Genomic DNA, 24,015 nt, shown 5'->3' on the forward strand with positions numbered 1-24,015 from the left:
TAATAAAATAAAATAAAATAAATAAATAAATAAATGTAATAAGTTTATTTCATTTAAATACAACTTAAATATTTGTATTAAGTTTATTTCATACATTTAAATATTAAATACTTACAAATAGTATAATTTTTATACACAATAAATCAATAATAAACATTTTGGCAATGTAGTAGCAAAATTTTTATGTAGGTATATTGTTATGTCGTTTACCTCTATGTATATGTTAATAATTTGTTCTCAAGAAATACCTATAATAAACCTACATTTCTTGTGTTTGACTTTCATCATAGTCGAAATGAAAAGTAGAGTGTTTAACAGTAAAATTTACTTGTGTAAAAGTAACCATCTCACCCTCGTACTATTGAAAACTATTAAACTAGGTATACGAAATTATCTGGGGTGATACGATTCATTTTCCACCCGTGGTTAACAATATACTATTTCACGCAGTTAGTAAACTAAGTATTGTATCATGAGGTCATAAGTTACGATTACATTTGACTTTATGACAAACTTATCAGCTATTCCAGATTTTCCAGAGCCGAAGGTCAGCTGCTGGTGGGGGGCGTCCATTAATCGCGTCATACGTTTTTGGCTTGTTTTAGACCCCCCCCCCCCCCTCCCCCATGGTGATCTTTGGTGATATTTTCAGGACCCCCCCCCCCCCCCCCCCCCATCCAATATGACGTGTATTTTTTTCGATAACTAAAGAACAGTTTTCTAACAAATGAACCTAAGTACACGTGAAGGATAATAAGGGCGGAAAACTATTATTTTTATTTTATTGACTATAATACAGTATAGCACAGATGAAAAAAAAATACACGTGATACGTGTCCATACCCCCCCGACCCCTGTGGTGATCATTGGTGATTTTTTGCTGACCCCCTCCCGCCCCTATACAATATGACGCGATTAATGGACGCCCCCTTGCCTGCGATTAGGTTTATGATAATCCTGGGATCCTGCGTAGTAATATAAACCGTATCTATTCCGTCGATTAAAAACAAATGTTTTTGTTCCATGAAAAGTTTTATTTCAACTGATAAAAACAATATCCCGTGGTGATAGTAAAAGTCAGCGAGGTGCCAATGTTTTAAGGCCTGATGAAGGCGTGGCAGCGTTCCAGCTAAGTCACGCAACACAAGTCGAGTCGGGCCAACCTTGACAAAAAGTTTCATGCCATTTGCAATGAGAAAAGTATGGAATTGTTATCATTAATGGCAAATTTCTATGAAAATATGAAAAAGCATGCTTTTTTTATGGTAGAGGAGGCAAACGAGCAGACGGATCACCTGATGGTAAGCGATTACCGCCGCCCATGGACACCTGTAATACCAGAGCGGTTGTAAGTGCGTTGCCGTCCTTTAAGATGGGAGTACGTTCTTTTCTTGAAGGTCGTATCGGTCCGGAAATACCGCAGGCGACGGTTAATTCCACAGTTTATTTATTATTATTTATTATGTTGTCGCGTAGGGCGATGGCGAAAAGAAGCGGCAGGGATTAATCCGAACAATTCCTCGGAGCACTCCCCGTTGTACAGTCAGCATCAAAAGTAGCGGATGAAACAACGCGCCAAAAGTATCTGATATTCCGGATAACTATTCCAAATATAGATAAATTTTTACAGTCTTAGTTGTTCTATATTAAAGACATCACTTTTTGTTAAGCTGTTACAGAATGGTAGTTACTTATGAAACAGTATTTGATCCGCTACTTTTGATGCTGACTGTACATGCGGTAGAAAATGCAGAGCGAGGCCACATCTTTACGCAGCATCTCTATCTTTTTTGCTTAGAAGCGCAGTACCTATGGTTGTCTCAGTAAAGAACGCCATCCGCCATTTGTCATTTTTCAATAAAGTTTAACTCAGGGGTTCCCAATCTTTTTCAACCTGCGGCGCAGTTACAAGTTTAGTATTTTGCAACGGCGCCCTGCCCTAGCTAAGTTGTTAGGTTAGGTTACTTAGAGGGAGATAGGAAAAAAATAAAACATCCACAATATGAATAAAAGTTTATTTATTATAAAATAATTGAAACAGAAGGATATCAACGCGTGAGCGACGGCGACGCGCGCGACGATGGTAGGTACCTACCGTCGTTGTAAATTTAAAATCACGGTCGAAAAAGAGTGACACGACGCTATATTATTTACCGAATGCGAGCGCTCAAATAGGTACCCGCGAATATTTGTGGTTTCGGATAATGATAGAACTCACGGCGCCCCTCTTTACTTTCTACGGCGCACCAGGGCGCCGCGGCGCACACTTTGGGAACCCCTGGTTTAACTAAATACTGTGTCCCTAATTAAACCGTTGACACGTGTTTGTAGATCGACGATAACACTGACTTGTGTAGTGGATCTTGTTTTACGATGCGGTCATTAAACTTTTATTCGCGATGTTTATCAATGAGTAACAGCGTAGTAAAACAGGGCGGGGTAAATGTAAACATTGGTAAGGGGGCGTCCATTAATCGCGTCATACGTTTTTGGCTTGTTTTAGACCCCCCCCCTCCCCCATGGTGATCTTTGGTGATATTTTCAGGACCCCCCCCCCATCCAATATGACGTGTATTTTTTTCGATAACTAAAGAACAGTTTTCTAACAAATGAACCTAAGTACACGTGAAGGATTATTATTGACTATAATACAGTATAGCACAGATGAAAAAAAAATACACGTGATACGTGTCCATACCCCCCCGTCCCCTGTGGTGATCATTGGTGATTTTTTGCTGACCCCCTCCCCCCCCCTATACAATATGACGCGATTAATGGACGCCCCCTAAGTAATTTAAAGAGTAGTACCTGGGCGACCGAGCTTTGCTCGGTTATAACTATTTATTGTAATATAGTGGTGTGTAGGTGATAATGTTACGAGTAACTACATTTTTTTACTAAATTATACTTGTCTAATACAATAAAAATTAAAATATTATATATAAGCTTGAACATATAAAAAAAAAAACAAAAGTTAGTCACCGGGCGGGATTCGAACCCTTAACACTGGTTGTTTCTAGCCGCCCGCGTCTTAACCCGCTGGACCAGACGGACAGTGTCCTGCAACACGAAATTAGCGACCATATTCGGCGTCGAAAGAAAACCGTATGAAAACTCGAAAACAAGCGTTTTCCCAAACATAAGACTAATCTAGATCGATTGTTTACCCCCAAAAACCCCCATATACCAAATTTCAGCGAAATCGTTAGAGCCGTTTCCGAGATCCCTGAAATATATATATATATATATATATATACAAGAATTGCTCGTTTAAAAGTATAAGATTTCCCCATTACGCTTTACTGACAATATACGCTTATCAAAGTGCTCAGTTAAACATCTTTTGGGTAAGTCCAGGGCTGCCAGTACATAAATCTTGATTATACAGTCCAACGTCAAAAATTATAAGAAATACGATTGCATTACATGAAAACGATTATACCCGATTTTTTTATTACTTACTTCAAAAACAGAATTGTATTTAGCAAGCAGTAACTAAAATCCCTTAATAAGTAGCGCTGAAACAGCACAAAAAAGTAAAACACGTCTCACAAACAGAGGGCCTACCGCGAAAACCGAAATTCGTAAATTGCGGGGATCTTTCACTTTTACTCTCACTAAGACGTGATTAGAGTGACAGAGAAAAATGCCCGCAATTGACGAATTTCGATTTTGGCGGTAGGCCCTCAGCTCTCACCGTATCGTATTATCAAGTTGGCAATACGTCTCTGTTAATCCCGTGCTGAAATAGAAATGCGAAATAACCATTCGCGTTTTTTGGTATCCAATTATACCGAACGACTACCTATACATAATATATACGATAATCAGTCCGATTATACGAAATTCGTATCGAATTATACGATGTGGCAGCCCTGGTAAACTGCAAGGCTAAGATGGACGGCTGTCTATCATTTGTCATTGTCACCATACCTGTCACGCTCTAACAAATACGTAAGTGCAAAAGTGACAAAAACACGACCATGATACCGTGGCTGGAGACGTTATGCAGAGAGTGGGCTTTATTTGCAAGTTTCCTGCTTAGCCAACAGTTAACGCTCCGTAGCGTAGCGTAGTCATCTCTATCACTCTTCCATAATAGTGCGACAGTGATAGTTGCGTTTTGTTCGCTACGGGGCGTTAACGATTGGCATGTTGGCTACGCGGAATAACAACTACCAGGACTACCAAAGTAGTAAATGAGTACATTCGGGAATAAAATCATGAGTACGAAGTTTACCAGCCTCTTTTCGGTGATAAAGTTAGAGCCTATGTTGGAGTAGGGGTTGCTGAAGAGATGGTCTACAGCAACCCCAACTTCATTTGGCTTGTACTCCCAAACTATAGGGATAGGTACGTTTTTTTAGTAATTACAAATTAAGCACCAATTACTACTAAATCCTAATTTAAAAAAAAGAACAGAAAATACCAAAACGCACTGTGGGGTTGCCAGAAAGCATGACGTCAAATATTGGTGCTCATCACGACTAAATGCCCTGGGATTCGAACCCAGTACCATCGGCTTGATAGGCAGAGTCACTACCCACTAGTCCCGACCGGTCGTCAAAACCCTCGCTTTAATCTGTTATTCCTAATCAAAATAGGTCTGATAATTCAAACATCAGATAAAAATAAAACTCTTTTTCTTTTCGCTTGTGAAAGAAAGGGAGCGTGTTATCTTTATCTGACGGATAATTTTATCTGATGTTTCAAAAATCAGACCTTAGTATTTTTTTTTTGTTAATAGCCTACGTTGTGTCCCACTGCTGGGCAAAGGCCTCCCCATGTTTTCCGCCACTCGTCACGGCTATGTGCATGCTCCCGCCAGTCGCCACGTAATGAGTCCAGGTCGTCTCGCCATCTCGTTTTTGGCCTTCCTCTGCCTCGGGTGATCTGTGGTGCCCATTCGGTCGCTATTTTGGCCCATCTGTCCGGGTGCATCCTACAGATGTGTCCCGCCCAATCCCATTTGAGCTTAGTAATTTATGGGGAAATATTAATGAATAAAACAATATTACACAGAGGAAATAATTCTTTATTACAACCTCGTCCATTAATTAGGACACCTTTACACGTCAATTTTAAAAACTGCGGCGCTTTGAACAGGCACATTTACACGACGAAATATTAAAAGTTAAAAATATAACTTAAGTACCTACTCTAAAAATATCATCAATCGACAACATATACAGTTACAAATATTTAAAAAATCTGTACGATAGGTAGCATTCAGTAGGATAAAAAATCTAAATAATCCAAGAGATTAAAAACATTCCCATGCAGCAACATAACCATGCAGAAGATTTATATTTGAGCCTACGATGTACCTAAGAATACATATACAGGCCTATAATAATAGTATCAAATTCCATTCTATTACGATTTTTCAAATCAAAATTACATTTGTCTGCCAAATTTTGGTTTCTGGGCGGCTAGAGATCAAGGCTCGGAACTGGGATTAAAATTACCGGTAAATACCGGTTTTTTTTTGGTTTTACTCCGAACTTTCATAAGAATAAACAAATAAATAAACCGGTTTATTCGACGAGCCACGAGACGGCCGGTCAGGTGGTGTGTCGCGTATCCAACGACACCGACATAGGAAGAAACCGGTTTTTAGTGTTCTAAACCGGTCTGACAAGAACTTTATGGAAATATTCTCCTAAACCGGTTTAAAATAACGATTTTACGAACGAAACCGAAATTAAAAGATTTTGCGCCAAGAACGTGATAACGGTTTGGAAATGTAGCCGGTTTCCGAGCCATGCTAGAGGATATATTACACATAAAACAGTTTTTACAATATTATCTTATCATAAACATTCAAACACGCATTCATTCATGTTATTCATTAAACCTTTGAACCCCAAGACTCTTTCTGAAGCGTAGTTCCCCAAGTGTCGCACAGATAACCGTTTCAATAAAAAAAGTATCCGGGCTATACAAAATAGTAAACAAAGCAATAATAGGACATTATGCAACGAGGGGGGCAAGTGAAATTTTACAAGCGAGGTCTTTAGATGCATTAAAGACTCGAGTTTGCAATATTCTTACCCCTGGAGTTACACACAATGTTTTTCATCAAACTTGCAAAGAAAATTTTTTTTAAACGAAATAATTCTTAAATACGGTGACAATAATACTTTTAACAGCTATTAAATTATTCAAATTAAATATTCTTTTTAACATAAACTATAAAAATAAAGTATAAACGTCAGTATATTAAAAGCAAAACATCATTTATACCTACTTGGTTTGTTTGAATTAGAAACACAAGTTAAAAAATATATTTAATATTTTCACAATCCATAACTTCCGCAAAAACAATACATGCCTTTGTCCTTCAAAGATTTTTTCTTAGCAAGTGTGATAAAAACGACTTTAACGTGTGCGTGACGTTTTTGAAAATAAAAATGGCGGTCAAAAGTTTTATAATTACATGTCCGATCATTCTAATACCTACCAGCGCTTCGGAAAAGACCGTATTTGCCGAGAAGAAACGCCGCAAGAAACTCGACAGTCATACAAACACACTCTTAATACAATCTTACATAATAAACACATTATGCAATATGTTCGAAATTACATCACACACACACATACAAGAACTGTGTCAAATGTCAAATGACCTAGTTTAAGTAATATAATAAGTAATATAACTTTTATTTGTTTTGCATTAATTTGATAAATGGCAGTTCTTCATGTAGCAAACAACGCTATATTTTTCCTTGGGGTTTTATTACATTTAATAATTGCTGAATCTATTATGTAAAATGATGTTTTTCTTATTTCATTTGTCACTTATTGAGTACTTACTTATGTACAGTCACGTCTATAAATATCGACAATGTGCCAAAAATATGTATACACGACCTTATTGCCCATAAACTAAGGTTAGATTAAGGTACCTTATTTATTAAGGCACAGAACAGTCACCACATATATAAAATGCATCAGCGAATACAACGGAAACTATTTCCTCAATAATATATTAATTCGTTTTATACCAAGTTTTACTACTGATAACATTCGTAAAAAGCTTACGAATGAGTGAACATTAATGTAGACCTTATTAAATAGCAATAAGGTTGAAAATGTCCGTTGACAGTGAAGAATAAATAAATAAAGAGTTTAGAATGATTTATGTTTTGTTTAGACTAATATTGTTAACTAGTCAAGGTACGGTCAACCAATTTGATTCCTAGGCCACTATAGAACCATGTCATAATGACTTCTACGACAGTCCTTATTGAGTGATGCATGTCATGTATAGAGTAGTTAAAGCGACAAGGTTCTATAGTGGCCTAGGATTCAAATTCAAAATTCAAAAATTTATTCTTCAAGTACAAGTACAAGTCAATACAACATTTATAGTAACATCATATAGTGACATGAAAAATACATAACAACATTTATAAATACAACAGCCAATACCTGGGTAAACATTACATTATAATAAACTTAAAATAAATAATTACTACAATACAATAGAGATGTATAGTCTCTATGGTTAAAAACACATTAAATCTGGAGATGTAAAAGGTCCCCAATGTCAGTGTACTTGGTTGACTGTACCTTCAAAATGCGAACACTTTCACCCCAACCTCAATATGCCGTCATAATCATAACATATGAATAGATGAACGAAAAGTCACGTTCTTGAATAACTCTCCGCTCATTTAAAGTCGTAAAAGTCACATTTGGAATGATAATATTTTTATTTATTTCCTATTCAAGTTTCTGGTTAATATTGAATGTTGTTATTTTACTTATTTTGCCACCGAATGCGAATAGAGTTAAACCAAGATAAATTGGCAGCTATTTTGACAGCCCAGACAGTGCAAGTATTATAAACTTCTATGACATTATGACGTTTACTTAACACTTGCACAGGCTGAGCTATCAAAATCACTGCCAACTTAGTTTGGTCCGACTCTAAATATGTATTGGATTCAGAAAATTTTGCTTTTGATCTGTTATAATATCTGATATAACGATGAGCGCAAAAACTTCACACAATCTTGTTCCCAGAGCTATAAAATGTGTTTATTTACTTCACATTTTATTTTAACCTCCTAAGGCCCAATGGCCTACCTGTAGTACTTGGAGAGTTCGTCATACAGACCCAACTCAATAATCGGTCGTGTAGTCATAGCGTACCACGGTCCTACGAGTAGGTCTTGAAACAAATGCCGGCATTTTGATTTAAAATTTCGCGCTAATCTAAAATGACGTTTCTCAATTTCTAAACGAATAGTTTGCCTTGTCTATGAACATAGTACGAAGGTCGAAAAAAAAAACAAAGTGTCAAACTGACAGTTTCCAGTCGGCAACATGGGAGGTGCGCGAGGAAGAGGTTAGTAAATCCTAAATAATTAAAGTAATCCCGAATGATTTTATGTTGAATTATATATTTTCTTAATAATTATTAGATATACCATGGAATAAAACAATAATTTGATAATTTATGCATATATTTTACCAGACACGTGCTGTGAAAAACTTAAGTCCTATGTGTAGTACCGCGGGACTTAACCAAAATATTTTTTTTATATTGAAATTGGTGATCAGTGCTTATGGTGACGAATTTCGTTTTTGTTTTTATAGGTTTGAATGATAAAGAAATAGAAGTCGCACTCAGCGATTCTGAAATTGAATTGGAGGACGACGATGGTACAGATTTGTGCGACACAGACACAAGATTTGTGCCAAATGGATCCAGAGACAATTTCTCTAGTTCTGATGATGATGTACCTCTGTCGGAACTAGTTTGTAGACCTACCCGAGGCAGACCCAGATTGCGACGTGCAGGATATTTTAGATATTTTAGATAATAATTGTTAATTTTGATTGATTTATAAGACTGGTTGTAAACCAAAATGATAACTAATTGTGATTTTGACGTTTGAAATGTAAACACTGCGTCTTACCTCTGTACTTAAAATCGTGGAAAAATGGGAAAATTGCGATAAAATTGTGCACAGCCGCCAGTGAAACTTATGTGCATCCACTCTGAACACAGACAATTACTTGTGACGATTTTGGTGAGGTGATTATAGGTGTTATAGTGCAAAAATCAGTGAAGATGGAACAACCTTGTAACGGTAAATACACACACACTTAAACTTTTTGGATTTAACGGTGAAATTTTGAAGAAAAGTGTTAGAAATTAAGCGGTATCCAACTCTGTGTTACATTGGCACTGACACTAGTGACAGGACTGACATTTGACGTGTCGGTCAGCTGTCACATAAGTTGCGTTCAAAAACTCACTCGATGACATCGTCGTTTACGTTAGACGCTTTACACTGCTGTTTTAAGGTAGATTGCTGCATCGACTAGTCATCATCATCGAAACTTTTATTTCGTTTCATTCGACGAAATGTACTGACTTTGGAATACAGAAAAAATTATAGAGTTGAAATTATAAATTAAGAGATAAGATGCCACCAAAAGTGTCTTCACAACCAGCCTGCGCACGCTGTAAAAAGAAAATTTTGGAAAAACACTTCTTGACATGTTCGCACTGTGGGCGATCATATGACCTTGATTGCTGTAATTATAATAAAATGTACGATTTAATGAACAAAAAACAAAAACAGTCATGGGCTTGCACCAAATGCCGTCAAATGAAAATTCCGCTAAGAAAAGCAAGTACACCAATTGCGGCTAAAATAAACGCTACCAGCGCTACAAACTCAAAACAAAGTGCAATAGCTCACGACGATAAACTGAATAAAACATCACTTTTACTCTCTCCTGAGCTACAAAAAGAAGATCAACAACAGCAGCAAGAATTGGATTTTTCGGTTGATAATGTCACAAAAAGAAAATATAATGTCCATGTGCAAAACTCCTTTGACTCGCTATCGGACGAGGAGTTCGATAGTTCTTTACTTCGCAACGAAACGCTTAATAGAAGCTGCCCAGACATGACTGTGAATTATAAAGACGAAGTTGAAGTACTAAAGAGTAAGATAGCACATCTGGAAGACAAACTTAAGCTCTCTGATAGTTATAGTACTACACTTTTAATAGAGAACGAAAAGCTTAAAAAACAGTTATCCGAATGCTCCCGTCAAATTGAACAGCTAAAGGTGATATGTAAATCAACGGCGATCACAGTAAAACCTTCAAAGAACCCAACTACGGTCAAAGATCAGTCGACTCAAACTGATAAAAACGATGAAAACATAATGGAGAAGGAAATGGAAACAACAACTGAAAGCTCAAACATTACCCTGGCAAGCAATGAACCCGCACCTACCACCGACACTGACCACAGCCAAGCAACGACACTTAAGCGGAACAACTTATTGAAAAAAATATACGTCCTCGGTGGACAACAAAGCTATGGAATGGCAGCCGCATTGATAAAGTCAAGACGGAATACGGAGTTTGAAAAATATGTGGTAACAGCTACAATCAAACCCAACGCTCGCTGTGAAGATATATTAAATTCATCAGAGACTTTAAATACTAGTGATGATGATGTAATCATTTTGAGTATAGGTGAAAACGATAATAATCCAACAAAATTACTTGCAGACCTCAGTGTCTTTCTAAATATGCGTCCTAAAGCATTTGTTATTGTCACTGGTATAAAAATGTGTCAACATCTTAATGAATATAGGTTAAATAGAGCCATTAAATTATTTTGCGAAAACTTTGACAATTGTACGTTTTTAGATCTAGATGATTTGGTTTATAGAAAAGAAAATTTTATGCACAAATTATGTAATAGAATTAATTTAATTCTTGATTCAAGATTTTATGATAAAGAATACCTCAGCTACTACAAATTCAAGTCAAAATTGTACAACATACAGAACCAATTAAGTAAATCTAGTAAACCAGTTAATATATACCGTAAAGGTACCATACCCTACTACTTCAAAAAACTTGAGAATGTAACTGCTAAATACGCTAGATCATTGAGCCAAAAGTCGATTACTGACTATTTCCCGAAACTCTGTAGAACCACACCGTTAAATGATACACAACAAAACAAAGAGTTTTTTCGCAACCAAAAGTAACTTTTTTACAATACTCCATCAAAATATAGCTGGCTTTACTAGCAAAAAAGAATTACTGGAAGTAACACTTGACGAGCTTTCTGAAAATGACAAATGCTTCGATGTTTTATGTTTTACCGAAACGTTTATTAAAAGGGGAAATGAAAGGAATCTACATACGAAAGGTTACCAGCTTAGATCATCATACTCCCGCACGCATCAAAAAAGAGGGGGTGTATGCATCTTTTGTGCAAATCAAATTCAAACGCGAGATGTAGTTTTCCTAAATGAGTTCTCTGAGGATTATGTGTTTGAATGTTGTGGCATCGAAATACCGCTGATAAAATGTATTATAATTTGCGTCTACAGAACACCATCAGCTAATCCATCACAATTTCTTCACAAATTAGAAAGGCTTATTCACAAAGTAAAACAAAAAACAAAATATAAAGTAGTGCTTGCCGGAGACTTCAACATAGACTTGCTTCAGACTACAGAATCCTCAAACGAATTGAGGAGAATTATTGCTAATAGTAATTTTAATGTGCATATTCTTTGCCCCACACGCAAAGAATCATGTCTAGATCAGATTGTATCAAATATTCCGGAAGCTCAAGGTAATATTTTAAAATTAGGTTTATCCGATCATGAAACTGCACAGAGTCTAACTTTTACTGTTGAACGTAATGAAACGCCACGCTTGTACTTTTACCGTTATAAAAGAGATTATAGTACTGAGAACATTAACAAATTCCGCAACTGCCTTGCAAGTTTATTGTGGTCTGACATATACAACAACAATGATGCATCGGAGGCTTACAAACTATTTCATGCTACTTTCATACTATTTTACAAATTGTGTTTCCCTCTTAATAGAATAAAAACAACTATTAATACAAAATCTGCATGGTTCACAAGAGGGATCAAGAAATCCGTTGTGACAAAGCGGCGATTACGTTTTAATTATTATTTTAAATCTAAACACAATCCTGGTTACACGCATAGTAAAACTAAGTACAATAATTACTCTAAGATTCTGAAGCGATGCATAGACCAAGCTCAAAAAAATGCAAATATAAACTATGTAAGACGTTCCAAAAATATAGGTAAGGCGACTTGGGATGTTATTAAAAACGTAACTAATAAAACTAAGGTCATTGATGGTAATATTGAAAAACTAGTCATTAATAATAATATAATCAATAATCCTCTCGACATTGCCAATTCGTTTAATGACTTTTATATAAATATAAATAATTCTAATAATAACAACTTTAAACCTGATTTCTCTCTAGTAAACACAAATAACGCCAATATGTTCTTAACGCCAACAGATGAAAATGAAATATGTAAAATCATCACTCATCTTAATTCTACTAACTCTGCTGGTTATGATGAAATACAAACTAAAATAGTCAAAGCCTGTAAAAAAGAAATTGCTGGAGTTATAAGTTATCTAGTAAATTTATCTTTCTCAGGAGGTATTTTCCCGGAGCCTTTGAAAGTATCTCTAATTAAACCTTTGTACAAAAAAGGTAACAAGGAAGGTGTTGAAAACTACAGGCCAATTTCACTCCTCCCAGTAATATCTAAGATATTCGAAAAGGCGTTCCATATACGTTTAACATCTTTTCTAAATAGATTTAATATTATTAAAACGGAACAGTTTGGTTTTCAGAAAGAGAAATCGACTACATTGGCTGCCTTCACCTTATCAAATAACATTCTGAGCTTTATGAACGCAAGCATACCTGTAACTGCCCTTTTCTTTGACGTGAGCCGAGCCTTCGATTCTGTCTGCCATGAAACCCTTCTAGCTAAGTGTGAGCTGTACGGTATAAGAGGTGTACCTAAAGAATGGCTCAAGAGCTACTTATATAATAGAACACAATTCGTGGAAGTAACCCAAATTGATTCTGCCAACACCATGGTTCAATACAAATCGACCACAAAGGTCAATAATGTAGGTGTTCCACAGGGTAGTATCATGGGACCCCTTCTTTTTTTATTATACGTCAATGACCTACCAAATGTAACCGTTTTTGACTGTACACTTTTTGCTGACGATCTATCCATCGTCATACCGTGTCATGAGGCTAGGACATATAATAACTATATTAATAATACAATTGCTGATGTTGTAGTATGGTTACGTAGAAATAATTTGAATATAAATATTGATAAAACTACTTTTGTACAATTTGTAAATAAAAATGCAAATAAACATTCATTAACTGTGTTGCATGAAAATCAAAACCTGGCAGAATCATGTTGCACAAAATTTTTAGGTATCTGGTTGGACGATGAATTTTCCTGGAGAGAACACATTATTAATGTATGCAGTAAAATTAACTCTTTTGCATACGCTCTATGGAAACTGACCAAGATAAGCACGAAAGAAACCGCAATACAGGCATATCATGGATACGTTTGTTCTCTGCTCAGGTACGGAATTCTTCTGTGGGGTAACTCGAGCCATGTCGAACGTGTATTAATAGCTCAAAAACAGTGCATAAGGGCTATATGTAATGTAAACATGTTAACATCATGTAAGCCCCTATTTAAGGACTTGAAACTTTTGACTGTACCTAGTATATATATTTATGAAGTTTGTCTATTTGTGAGACTTCATCCGGAATTCTTCAGTAAAAAAAAAGATGTATGTAAGTTCAACACAAGGTACCCTGAAAGACTTATTATCCCGCCTAAAAAAACAAAATTGTATGGAAAGAATGCGCTATGTATGTCAATTAGTATTTATAATAGTTTACATGATGATATCAAAAAATTACCATTTAATTCATTTAAATCAAGGTTAAAAAAATGGTTAGTAGATAAATGTTTCTATAGTGTCAATGATTATTTTGATTATTACGAGAATATTCTTAACTGATAGGTATAATTATGTATTTTTAAGCTCTTTTATTTTATTGACATTGCTAATCTCCTAATTATTTTAATTAATAATATCAATGTGTTGTAAAATTACTAATGTATTTTAATATTGTTATGTTTTCTTGCTTGTTTTAATTATATTGATCTGTTATGACCTTGTAAATATGGAATGAATACCTACGTGTAATTTAGTAATTTAATTTTGCATGCCAGCTGCTGGTGAAATGTGTGTTTCTCTAATATATTGACCATCTTTTGTACCATGTTTCAAGCAAAATAAATGATTTATGATTTATGATTTATGATTATGATTAAAAAGACTGTACGGAGTGTGCGGATCTCTGAAAAGCCACTCTAGACTGATTAGAAAAGGTTAATACTCTGTAATATCTAAATAAAACTACAGAATAAGTAATTACGACGTTTTTTTTAATTTTCCTTTATATAAAAAAACACGAAAATCATGTTCTGTTAAAGCCCATGGTCCTTTCTGTAGTACTTATTTAAATAAATTGAATTTGTCCCAAAAGTTATCATTTACAGATAATATAGATGCCCTGAAAGTATTGGTGCAGTGAAAGTACTAGAACATTAAAAAAATAGGTCTCGAGTGCTTGGGTCTGAATGAGTATAAAACAAAGGTACTACTGGAAGGACCATGGTATGCAATGACTACACAGTGAATTTTTCGTTGGGCCTTAGGAGGATAAGTCAAAAATCATAAATATTGTGGGTCGCCACGATTTAAAATATCAATACTGACCGTACACATATTTTTGGCAATTTCCCGTGTCGATATTTTAGGACTCGACTTACAAAGCTACAAGATACCATGATGGGCAGATGACCAGAAACTGTCAGTAGTGACAAAGACAAATAATATGTTCCAGCAAACAGAACTTGTCAATCAGTAAGAACTAGGAAAACTATACTCATCCCTTTCTTTTGGGTGCTAATACAAGTGTAAGACAAGGGCAGTATGATTCTCTCTGTCTATGTTTGAAATGAGACAGTCCTGGGCCAAACTATAGCTAGGCATTAAGAGGCTGTCAATACCTAAAGCGCGCACACTGTCTATTTGTATTGGAGTAAATGAGATAGCACTGTCGCATGTTACTGGGCCTGGGCAAGGGAATAATAAGAAAAATATTTAAATAAAAAAAAGTGGATTATTAGTGTAATATTTAACTCGACCACGGTTTAGATATAAATGTTTTGAAATTGTGATTTTAATCGCAGACCCATAAGTCAAAACAATAAAGACATAAAACCGTTTAATTGTGATTTTACTGATTTTAAGACCAATCTTTGCAATTATTTTCTATCGAGCCGATTTCGTTCAATCGTGTATCGAGTACGACCACGGTCTTTGAAATATAATTAATATGAACATATATTTTTCTTACTTGACTAAAACAAATAGTCTTTCTTAAAAAACTGTTTAAGTAACATCAATTTCAAGGACATTGGGTGTTGACAGCCTCTTAAGACACACGTGTTTCATTCATGATGTATGTAGCAATCACATTTAAACTATATGTACTTCGTATTAATAATAGTTCAATAATAAAAAATACAAAAACGTATCTTACCTTACCATACTATTCAGGAATTATTACATTGTAAGTTTAAGGGCCTCTCACAATGTCCAAGTAAAGTCCTAAATAAGCTATATTTTTCACATAGCTTGCGTTCGGTGACAGCTGTCATCTCAATCCAATTTGGCATTTTAAGGTTAGAAATTGTATTGAGATGACAGCTGTCACCGAAGCCAAGCTATGAGAAAAATATTATACTTGCCACTTATCTGACGAATAAAGTAATCGTTGGCGTTTCACAATCTTCAAATAGGCTTAACTGGCAGATGCAAAGATTTGCAGGAATTTTTGTCTGGCAGTTGATTTATTTGTTAATTAGCTAGCCAATACATGGAAATCGTGAAACAGGCCCTTAGTAAAATAATGTATTTAAAATATAATCATAATTAGATACAAATTTCAAAATATCAAATACAAAAGTATTTAGTGTTAAAATATTAAAATAAAATAATGCTAATATTTGTATCACTGATAATAATCCATATTTATCGATTTCATCGTTATATTGCGAGAAATTCACTCACTTCGTACCTAGAAACAAAAATTTAAGATTTCGTTAAATATTTCTTATGAAAAGTTTTAGGACACGGTGAAATTGTGTTTTTATTGTACTTACAGAATACTCATCTATCCACCAAAGGTAAAATCGGTCCATTATATATTTAAAAAATTGTTTAAAAAGGCGAGTCGGACTCGCCTCGAGCGTTCCGTACGAAAACTATTTTTTTCAAACTTAGCTTTCTGATGGACGATATTTCTTGCCAAATTTCATAGTTCTAGGTCAAAGTAAAGCATAGTTCATATATAATTGGTACGCACTAGAAGATTGTTATTTTTTAATGTAAATAAAATTAGAAAGTTATGAATGGTGAATTTTAAATAGTAATGTATTTAGCTTTCAAATATGTATTAATTTAAGAGCCCTTAATCCTTGGAGCGTTCTCCGATTTCACGAAATAACGCTCGATAGATGGCGTTGGCGCTCGGTACGCGAGCGCCGGCAACGCGACGCGCGTTTCAATGCAGACTAGAATAATCTTGATAGTTTTCAATATAATTTCAAGCAACATTAATTTTAGTGTCATATGATATCATATGGGCACTCTTTATTTTATTGTATATGCACAGTAGTTTTTTTTTTATGTACACTACTACTAAGTATACAGACTACAGAGTGTACTATAACCCTTGCTCTTTATTCTGTCTCTTTCACACCAATGGAAAATGAAGAAGTTACTAAATGACTGCAGGTATAAATAAAGTATATTAGTGCGATAGAGAGACAGATAGTGTTTCGTTGTCGTATCGTAAACGATTGGCATGTTGGCCACACACTTGCTTAGTGCCTAGCCAAAATACCAATCGTTTGCGTATATTAGTGCGATAGAGAGAGAGTAGTGTTTCGTTGTCGTATCGTAAACGATTGGCATGTTGGCTACGCACCCATGATACCTAGCCAAGAAGCCAATCGATTGCGCATATTAGTGCGATAGAGAGACAGATAGTGTTTCCTTGTCGTATCGTAAACGTTTGGCATGTTGGCTACGCACCCATGCTGCCCAGCCAAGATGCCAATCGTTTGTGCATATTAGTACGAGAGAGAGACAGATAGTGTTTCGTTGTCGTATCGATTGGCATGGTGGCTACGCACCCATGCTGCGTAGTCAAGATGCCAATCGTTTGCGCACATTAGTGCTATAGAGTTTCAGTGTTATTTGAAATCACGTTAGGGTTTGTATTATTATTTTTGACCCGAATGAAGTCCATCCAGGTTCTTATGATGGAGTCAGGAGTTGGTCACCAGAACTCCTAATCTACTCATTATAATTCCATCGTGCTTGGGCTCAAAAGATTTGCCCTGACGAACACCATCGATCTAGATGAGGTCCAGGGTCTCATGACGGAGTCAGGAGTTGGTCACCAGAACTCCCCAGAACTCCTAATCTACTCATCATAACTCCATCGAGTTTGGGCTCAATAGATTTACCCTGATGAGCACCATCAATCTAGATGAAGTCCAGGGTCTCATGATGGAGTCAGGAGTAGGTCACTAGAACTCCTAATCTACTCATTATAATTCCATCGTATTCAAGCTCAATAGATTTGCCCTGACGAGTACCATCGATCTAAATGAAGTCCAGGGTCTCATGATGGAGTCAGGAGTTGGTCACCAGAACTCCTAATCTACTCATTATAATTCCATCGTGTTTGGGCTCAAAAGATTTGCCCTGACGAGTACCATCGATCTAGATGAAGTCCAAGGTCTCATGATGGAGTCAGGAGTTGGTCACCATAATTCCTAATCTACTCATCATAACTCCATCGTGTTTGGGCTCAATAGATTTGCCCTCATCTAGATCGATGGTGCTCGTCAGGGCAAATCTTTTGAGCCCAAACACGTTGGAATTATAATGAGTAGGTAGATTAGGAGTTCTAGTGACCAACTCCTGACTCCATCATGAGACCCTGGACTTTATCTAGATTGATGATGCTCGTCAGGGCAAATATATTGAGCCCAAACACGATGAGGTTATGATGAGTAGTTTAGGAGTTCTGGTGACCAACTCCTGACTCCATCATGAGACCCTGGACCTCATCTAGATCGATGGTGTTCATCAGGGCAAATCTATTGAGCCCAAACACGATGGAGTTATGATGAGTAGATTAGGAGTTCTGGTGACCAACTCCTGACTCCATCATGAGACCCTGGACCTCATCTAGATCGATGGTGCTCATCAGGGCAAATCTTTTGAGCCCAAACACGTTGGAATTATAATGAGTAGATTAGGAGTTCTAGTGACCAACTCCTGACTCCATCATGAGACCCTAGACTTTATCTAGATTGATGATGCTCGTCAGGGCAAATCTATTGAGCCGGAACACGATGAGGTTATGATGAGTAGATTAGGAGTTCTGGTGACCAACTCCTGACTCCATCATGAGACCCTGGGCCTCATCTAGATCGATGGTGTTCATCAGGGCAAATCTATTGAGCCCAAACAGGATGGAGTTATGATGAGTAGAGTAGGAGTTCTGGTGACCAACTCCTGACTCCAATATGAGACCCTGGACCTCATCTAGATCGATGGTGCTCATCAGGGCAAATCTTTTGAGCCCAAACACGTTGGAATTATAATGAGTAGATTAGGAGTTCTAGTGACCAACTCCTGACTCCATCATGAGACCCTGGACTTTATCTAGATTGATGATGCTCGTCAGGGCAAATCTATTGAGCCCGAACACGATGAGGTTATGATGAGTAGTTTAGGAGTTCTGGTGACCAACTCCTGACTCCATCATGAGACCCTGGGCCTCATCTAGATCGATGGTGTTCATCAGGGCAAATCTATTGAGCCCAAACACGATGGAGTTATGATGAGTAGATTAGGAGGTCTGGTGACCAGCTCCTGACTCCATCATGAGACCCTGGACCTCATCTAGATTGATGGTGCTCGTCAGGGCAACTCTATTGAACCCAAACACGATGGAGTTATGATGAGTAGATTAGGAGTTCTGGTGACCAGCTCCTGACTCCATCATGAGACCCTGGACCTCATCTAGATTGAAGGTGCTCATCAGGGCAACTCTGTTGAGCCCAAACACGATGGAATTATAATGAGTAGATTAGGAGTTCTAGTGACCAACTCCTGACTCCATCATGAGACCCTGGACCTCATCTAGATCGATGGTGTTCGTCAGGGCAAATCTTTTGAGCCCAAACACGATGGGATTATAATTAGTAGATTAGGAGTTCTGGTGACCAACTCCTGACTCCATCATGAGAACTTGGACTTCATCCGGGTCAAAAATAATAATGCAAACCCTAACGTAATTTCAAGTGAAAATGCGTTTTTCAGAAAATCGCAGCCAAATAACACTAGACCTTACTCATAGTGTTGTGTTCCTGCCGGTGAGTAAGGTTGCCAGAGCTCAACGAGGGGCGGGAGGGGGTTAGGGTCGGCAACGCGCATGTAACTCCTCTGGAGTTGCAGGCGTACATATGCGGGCCGTATGCTTGTTTGCCACCGACTTAGTATTAAAAAAAAAGTAACACTGAAAATCCATCAATAAGCGAGTCTGTTAGGCATACTGTAAAAAATGAACTTTTATTAAGATTTTCTAATCGCAGTATATAGCACTTCTCGGAACTCCGTAGCTGATTACGATCGCAACGAATGCCTGACAATCGAGCACAGGTCCGTCCTCTAAGCGCGCTCCGCGCGGACTGAGAGCGGGGCGTCGCTGCTGCGTGATTTATACGTGTTTTAAAAAAATATAAATTTACGGCAATGTAGGTCCCATAGTTACGATTTTTTTTTTATAGGTTAACATAAAGTTACAGTTTGCTATAATATTATTTTTAAAGCAAAATATGCGTACAATTTGCGGAAATAAAATATAATAAAACCCTGTTTTCGCCAAAAAAATGAAGAAAACTCGGAAGGTATTTTATCAGTTTTTTCAAATGAATCTTCGATTGTTAATCATTCCAGCCCCTCGTACGAGATATGTTGAATCAAATTGTAGTCATTCATGTACCAAATGATTCTTGTTTATAGCAAAATTGAGAACCGAAACGCCACATCTCACTGCAAAATTTGGAAAAGACTCCCAAAAAACCTCATTAAAAAAGAGGTTTAAAAGAGAAAATTAAAATTTGAACTGTTGGAGCCCCTAGTTTAGGAAACGATTATTTAAGTACGTTATCAGTTTTTGAATAAATACTAATAGTTACGTCGTAATCTTGAATGAAAAAGGAAGCATTTTACAAAATACGCTCGTCTGTAGGAATAAGGACTCTTAAATAAAATCTCTGTTATGTAAATAATTACGAACTGTTTCCATGATGGACCCCCCTCATCTTCTGCACAACACTTTTGTCGATATTTTTGGCGTGTTGATTTCTGTAGATCGCAATGAATTGATACCCTGGACAATTTGACTAGTCTTGTTTAATTTTTTTCTCATGATTGCCCAGTAGTTTTCGATAGATTGAAATTGGGGACAATCGGGGTATATAATTGGCCTGATTCTTAGCATACCATGCCAAAATTTTTTTTGGGTAGTGACAGCTGCGTTATAGCCTCTAATAAAGTGCAATACTCATTTCTCTAAGCACTCTTTAATATAAAGGTCCGACTTCATTGTTGACTATGTTATAAAACTTTTCGTCTTACAGCCGCAATTATAAATTCCTTGCCATATCATATGTTTTTGCGAACTTGTCAAGTTTCACGAACTTGTATTATTCAGGTACATTACCTCTATTATTGGCCATATAAAACTTCGAACAGATTAGTTGATTAAAATCGAGTATTACATACGTCTTGTCGTCCAACAACAAGCAACCTTCGAATTTTGTTAATACTGGGTCGTACAATAGTCGAGCTAGTGTTTTAGCTTGTCGGATCTGTTTAACAGTCCTTGAGTTGAATCATCTTTATCTTCCTAGAAGTTTCTTAGAATTTTTGGGATAAATCGTAATTAGACCGTCCTGAATATTGTTTGAGTGACCTTGGGACTTTTTTTCCAAAATCTTATTATTTGTGTCAGATTTCCGATTAGTTTGTATTTTCCTGTCGGCTGATAGAGTCTCCTTGTAACGTTTTATGACCCTACAAATACTAGCTTTTAGAATCTTAAGCGACTTAGCTATCTTCGTCCGGGATCGATAAGAATTTTCGAAGTATTTGTGCACGATCAATCTCCTTTTCTCAATTTTTATTGTCGAAAACTTTTAAATGTATAAAGCTAGAAAAATAATATTTTCACCATTAATACTTTGAAGGTTGATGATTGAACTGTAACTGTAATTTTTTTTCCCGCCATGGAGTTATTATTTTTTAAAGATTGCTAATTATGTGCCAATTCTATATGAACTAAGCTTTATCCTTTTAAATAAATAAATAATAAATAAATATTATAGGACATTATTACACAAATTGACTAAGTCCCACAGTAAGCTCAATAAGGCTTGTGTTGAGGGTACTTAGACAACGATATATATAATATATAAATATTTATAGATACTTAAATACATAGAAAACACCCATGACTCAGGAACAAATATCCATGCTCGTCACACGAATAAATGCCCTTACCAGGATTTGAACCCGGGACCATCAGCTTCGTAGGCAGGGTCACTACCCACTGGGCCAAACCGGTCGTCAAATCCTATGAATTTGGACTCGCTTGAGTGTCGAAATATACGTTTTTTGCTGCATAAACGGCCATATCTCGTTTTTACAACTTACAAGTTTGATTTTTTCACAGCTTCAAGGGACTGTATACCTGAGTATATGGTTTTAATTTCAGCTCGATACCTCCACACGTTCCCGAGATAAAGGGACTTGACAGGCAGACGGACGGACGAATGACAAAGCGATCCTACAAGGGTTCCGTTTTTTTTTCCTTTTGAGGTACGGAACCTTATTACCTAATGTTAACCAGCGTTCTGTCAGTCAACATCTTCTGCCCACAGCTGCCTCTCGAGGTCCCTAAGACCTCTTACGAAGACACCTGTTGTTACGCGTTGGTTTCGTATTTCTTTAAGAGCCCGGTATCGATTTTAGAGCAAAAATGTAAAATTGATAGATTTAGTCGTTGAAATTGTACACCTTTTGTTACGTATTATCTAAATAATAAGTATTGGTTTCTATTAGCACGTTTTTTCATCTTGCCTTTGGTAATGAGGTCGCAAGCGTGCGTCCCCGGTAAAATGTGACGAGAAGGGACAGTTTTTAAAAATTCATCAAATATTATGGTAGTAAATTATACAAAATGACGTATAATCTGAACATTTTCAGCAAATGTTGTAGATTGTGTATCAAGATTACGTTGAAATTCACAAGTCGATTTTCAGAGAAATTGTCCCTTGTTTTGAAGTAATTTCTGGAGAAAAATGATTTCGTCTAACTTTCATTCTCACTACTTCAAATTTATAATAACAAAAATGTAGTTTCTAAAGTTAAAGTAACTTACAGGATATGTGTAATACAAAATTACCATTTTTATCAGTCCAAACTTTACGGAATTTACAAATAAGCTGCGCTGCTGCACTGCTTTACGCGCGTTTAGCTAAACATCCATCAGATTTTTTTTTTTTAAATGAAAGATAAAAAGACGTGGTAATAGAAACCAGTACTTGTTATTTCTAATAGTTAACAAAAGGTGTAAAATTTCATGCGCTAAATCTATCAATTTGTCATTTTTGCGACTAAAATCGATAACGGCCTCTTAAACGCTGGTGTAAAAAGTAGTACTAAATTTATTTTCTTACCTTTTACCGCCTACTGGGAATTAATTTTCTCAGTAGTTCTACTGAGGACAAAATTAAAAAAAATCTTACCTAATTATTATCCAGCGTTCTGTCTAGCCAGCATCTTCTGTCTCACGACTTCATCCCGTTCCCTCAGCTGCCTTTCAAGCCGGGTCCCTAAGTCTTCGTTCAAAAACTTCTGTTGTTGCGCGTTGGTCTCATACTTTTTCAAAAGTTCGGTGGCGTGGTCGGACGGTTTGAAGGACTTGGCTTCACGGTCTTTGGTGGGTTCTGTGGTACTTGTTGATGTGTTGCGAGATGTGACCTGGAGGAATGGTGAGTTTTGAATGTGTGAGTTTGGAAAGTCAATTCCTGACGGGTTACGGTATAGTCTGGTTCATAAATATGTATTTCTTTTCTATTATGCAATGGATTAAGGTGAAGAAATGTATGTATTAAATTCGACTTTACCGTGAAAACCTGCGGTGTGTTTTCTACCTGTGGAAACATGTAATTGGCTTACTGTTTCTATTTCGCAACCTATTTTGTAACTCTAGCTGTAAGTTTTCTTAAATAATAAAAAATAAAATAGAGCAAACGCAAAGCAATTTGTTATCGCACATGTTTCGCAATGAATAATATAAATCAACTTAAATGTATTTAATACATTTTTGTGTAAGTAATCAACGACATAAAATACTAATATGTAAATTATTTTATCTACATACATATCAGAAACCTACGATGCGGTTTAAAGCCGCAAATTATGGCCAGCATAAAGATAAACTATTGTCAAAACAATTTTTTGGAACTATTATTTAAAGCTGAAATCTGGTCACTTTTGCAACAGTTCTGCCATAAGAGATTGTCGTCCTTTCTCTGCCGTACAAAACAGGAATTTACTTGACTTCATTTATTAATACGAGTTGAAATGACGTTTCATTCGAAAAGAAATGTCAATAACAAGCAGTGTTGTAATTGTAAAACAGCTGACAGGTTCCTGAACACATCATAAAGAGCTTATAATATATGTGTAGGTAGCGTAACTAACGGTAGATAATTAGGCATTAAAACACTGGTGTTTACGAAACTAGCTTTCAGCCCGTTTTTTAATGCCTTTCATTATGAGTAGTATAAGTGTATTAAATAAGAGTCTTTATGATGATTTTACATCTGGGGACATCCTAAAATCTAAAATCAAACCTAACACAAACTTAAGTACGGTGGTTTTCAATTTATCGGAATATTT

At 36.3% G+C, this 24,015-nt stretch overlaps 2 protein-coding genes across 3 annotated transcripts in view; both read right to left on the reverse strand.

Moving 5' to 3' along the window:
• Nucleotides 1–24,015, reverse strand: part of LOC133521813 (cilia- and flagella-associated protein 52) — a 355,058-nt gene that overhangs the window by 272,509 nt on the left and 58,534 nt on the right. The window lies entirely within an intron of this gene.
• Nucleotides 14,618–24,015, reverse strand: part of LOC133521806 (general transcriptional corepressor trfA-like) — a 33,022-nt gene continuing 23,624 nt past the window's right edge. For both annotated transcript variants that reach the window (XM_061856875.1, XM_061856874.1), the window contains 2 exons: nucleotides 22,857–23,091; nucleotides 14,618–16,039 (listed from right to left, as the gene is read on the reverse strand). In XM_061856875.1, the coding sequence (XP_061712859.1) occupies nucleotides 22,864–23,091 (228 nt within the window). In that variant the 3' untranslated portion in view covers nucleotides 14,618–16,039; nucleotides 22,857–22,863. The remainder of the gene's footprint in view (nucleotides 16,040–22,856; nucleotides 23,092–24,015) is intronic.

Source organism: Cydia pomonella, chromosome 10 (assembly GCF_033807575.1).
Source record: "Cydia pomonella isolate Wapato2018A chromosome 10, ilCydPomo1, whole genome shotgun sequence".
NCBI classification, from domain to species: Eukaryota; Metazoa; Arthropoda; class Insecta; order Lepidoptera; family Tortricidae; genus Cydia; species Cydia pomonella.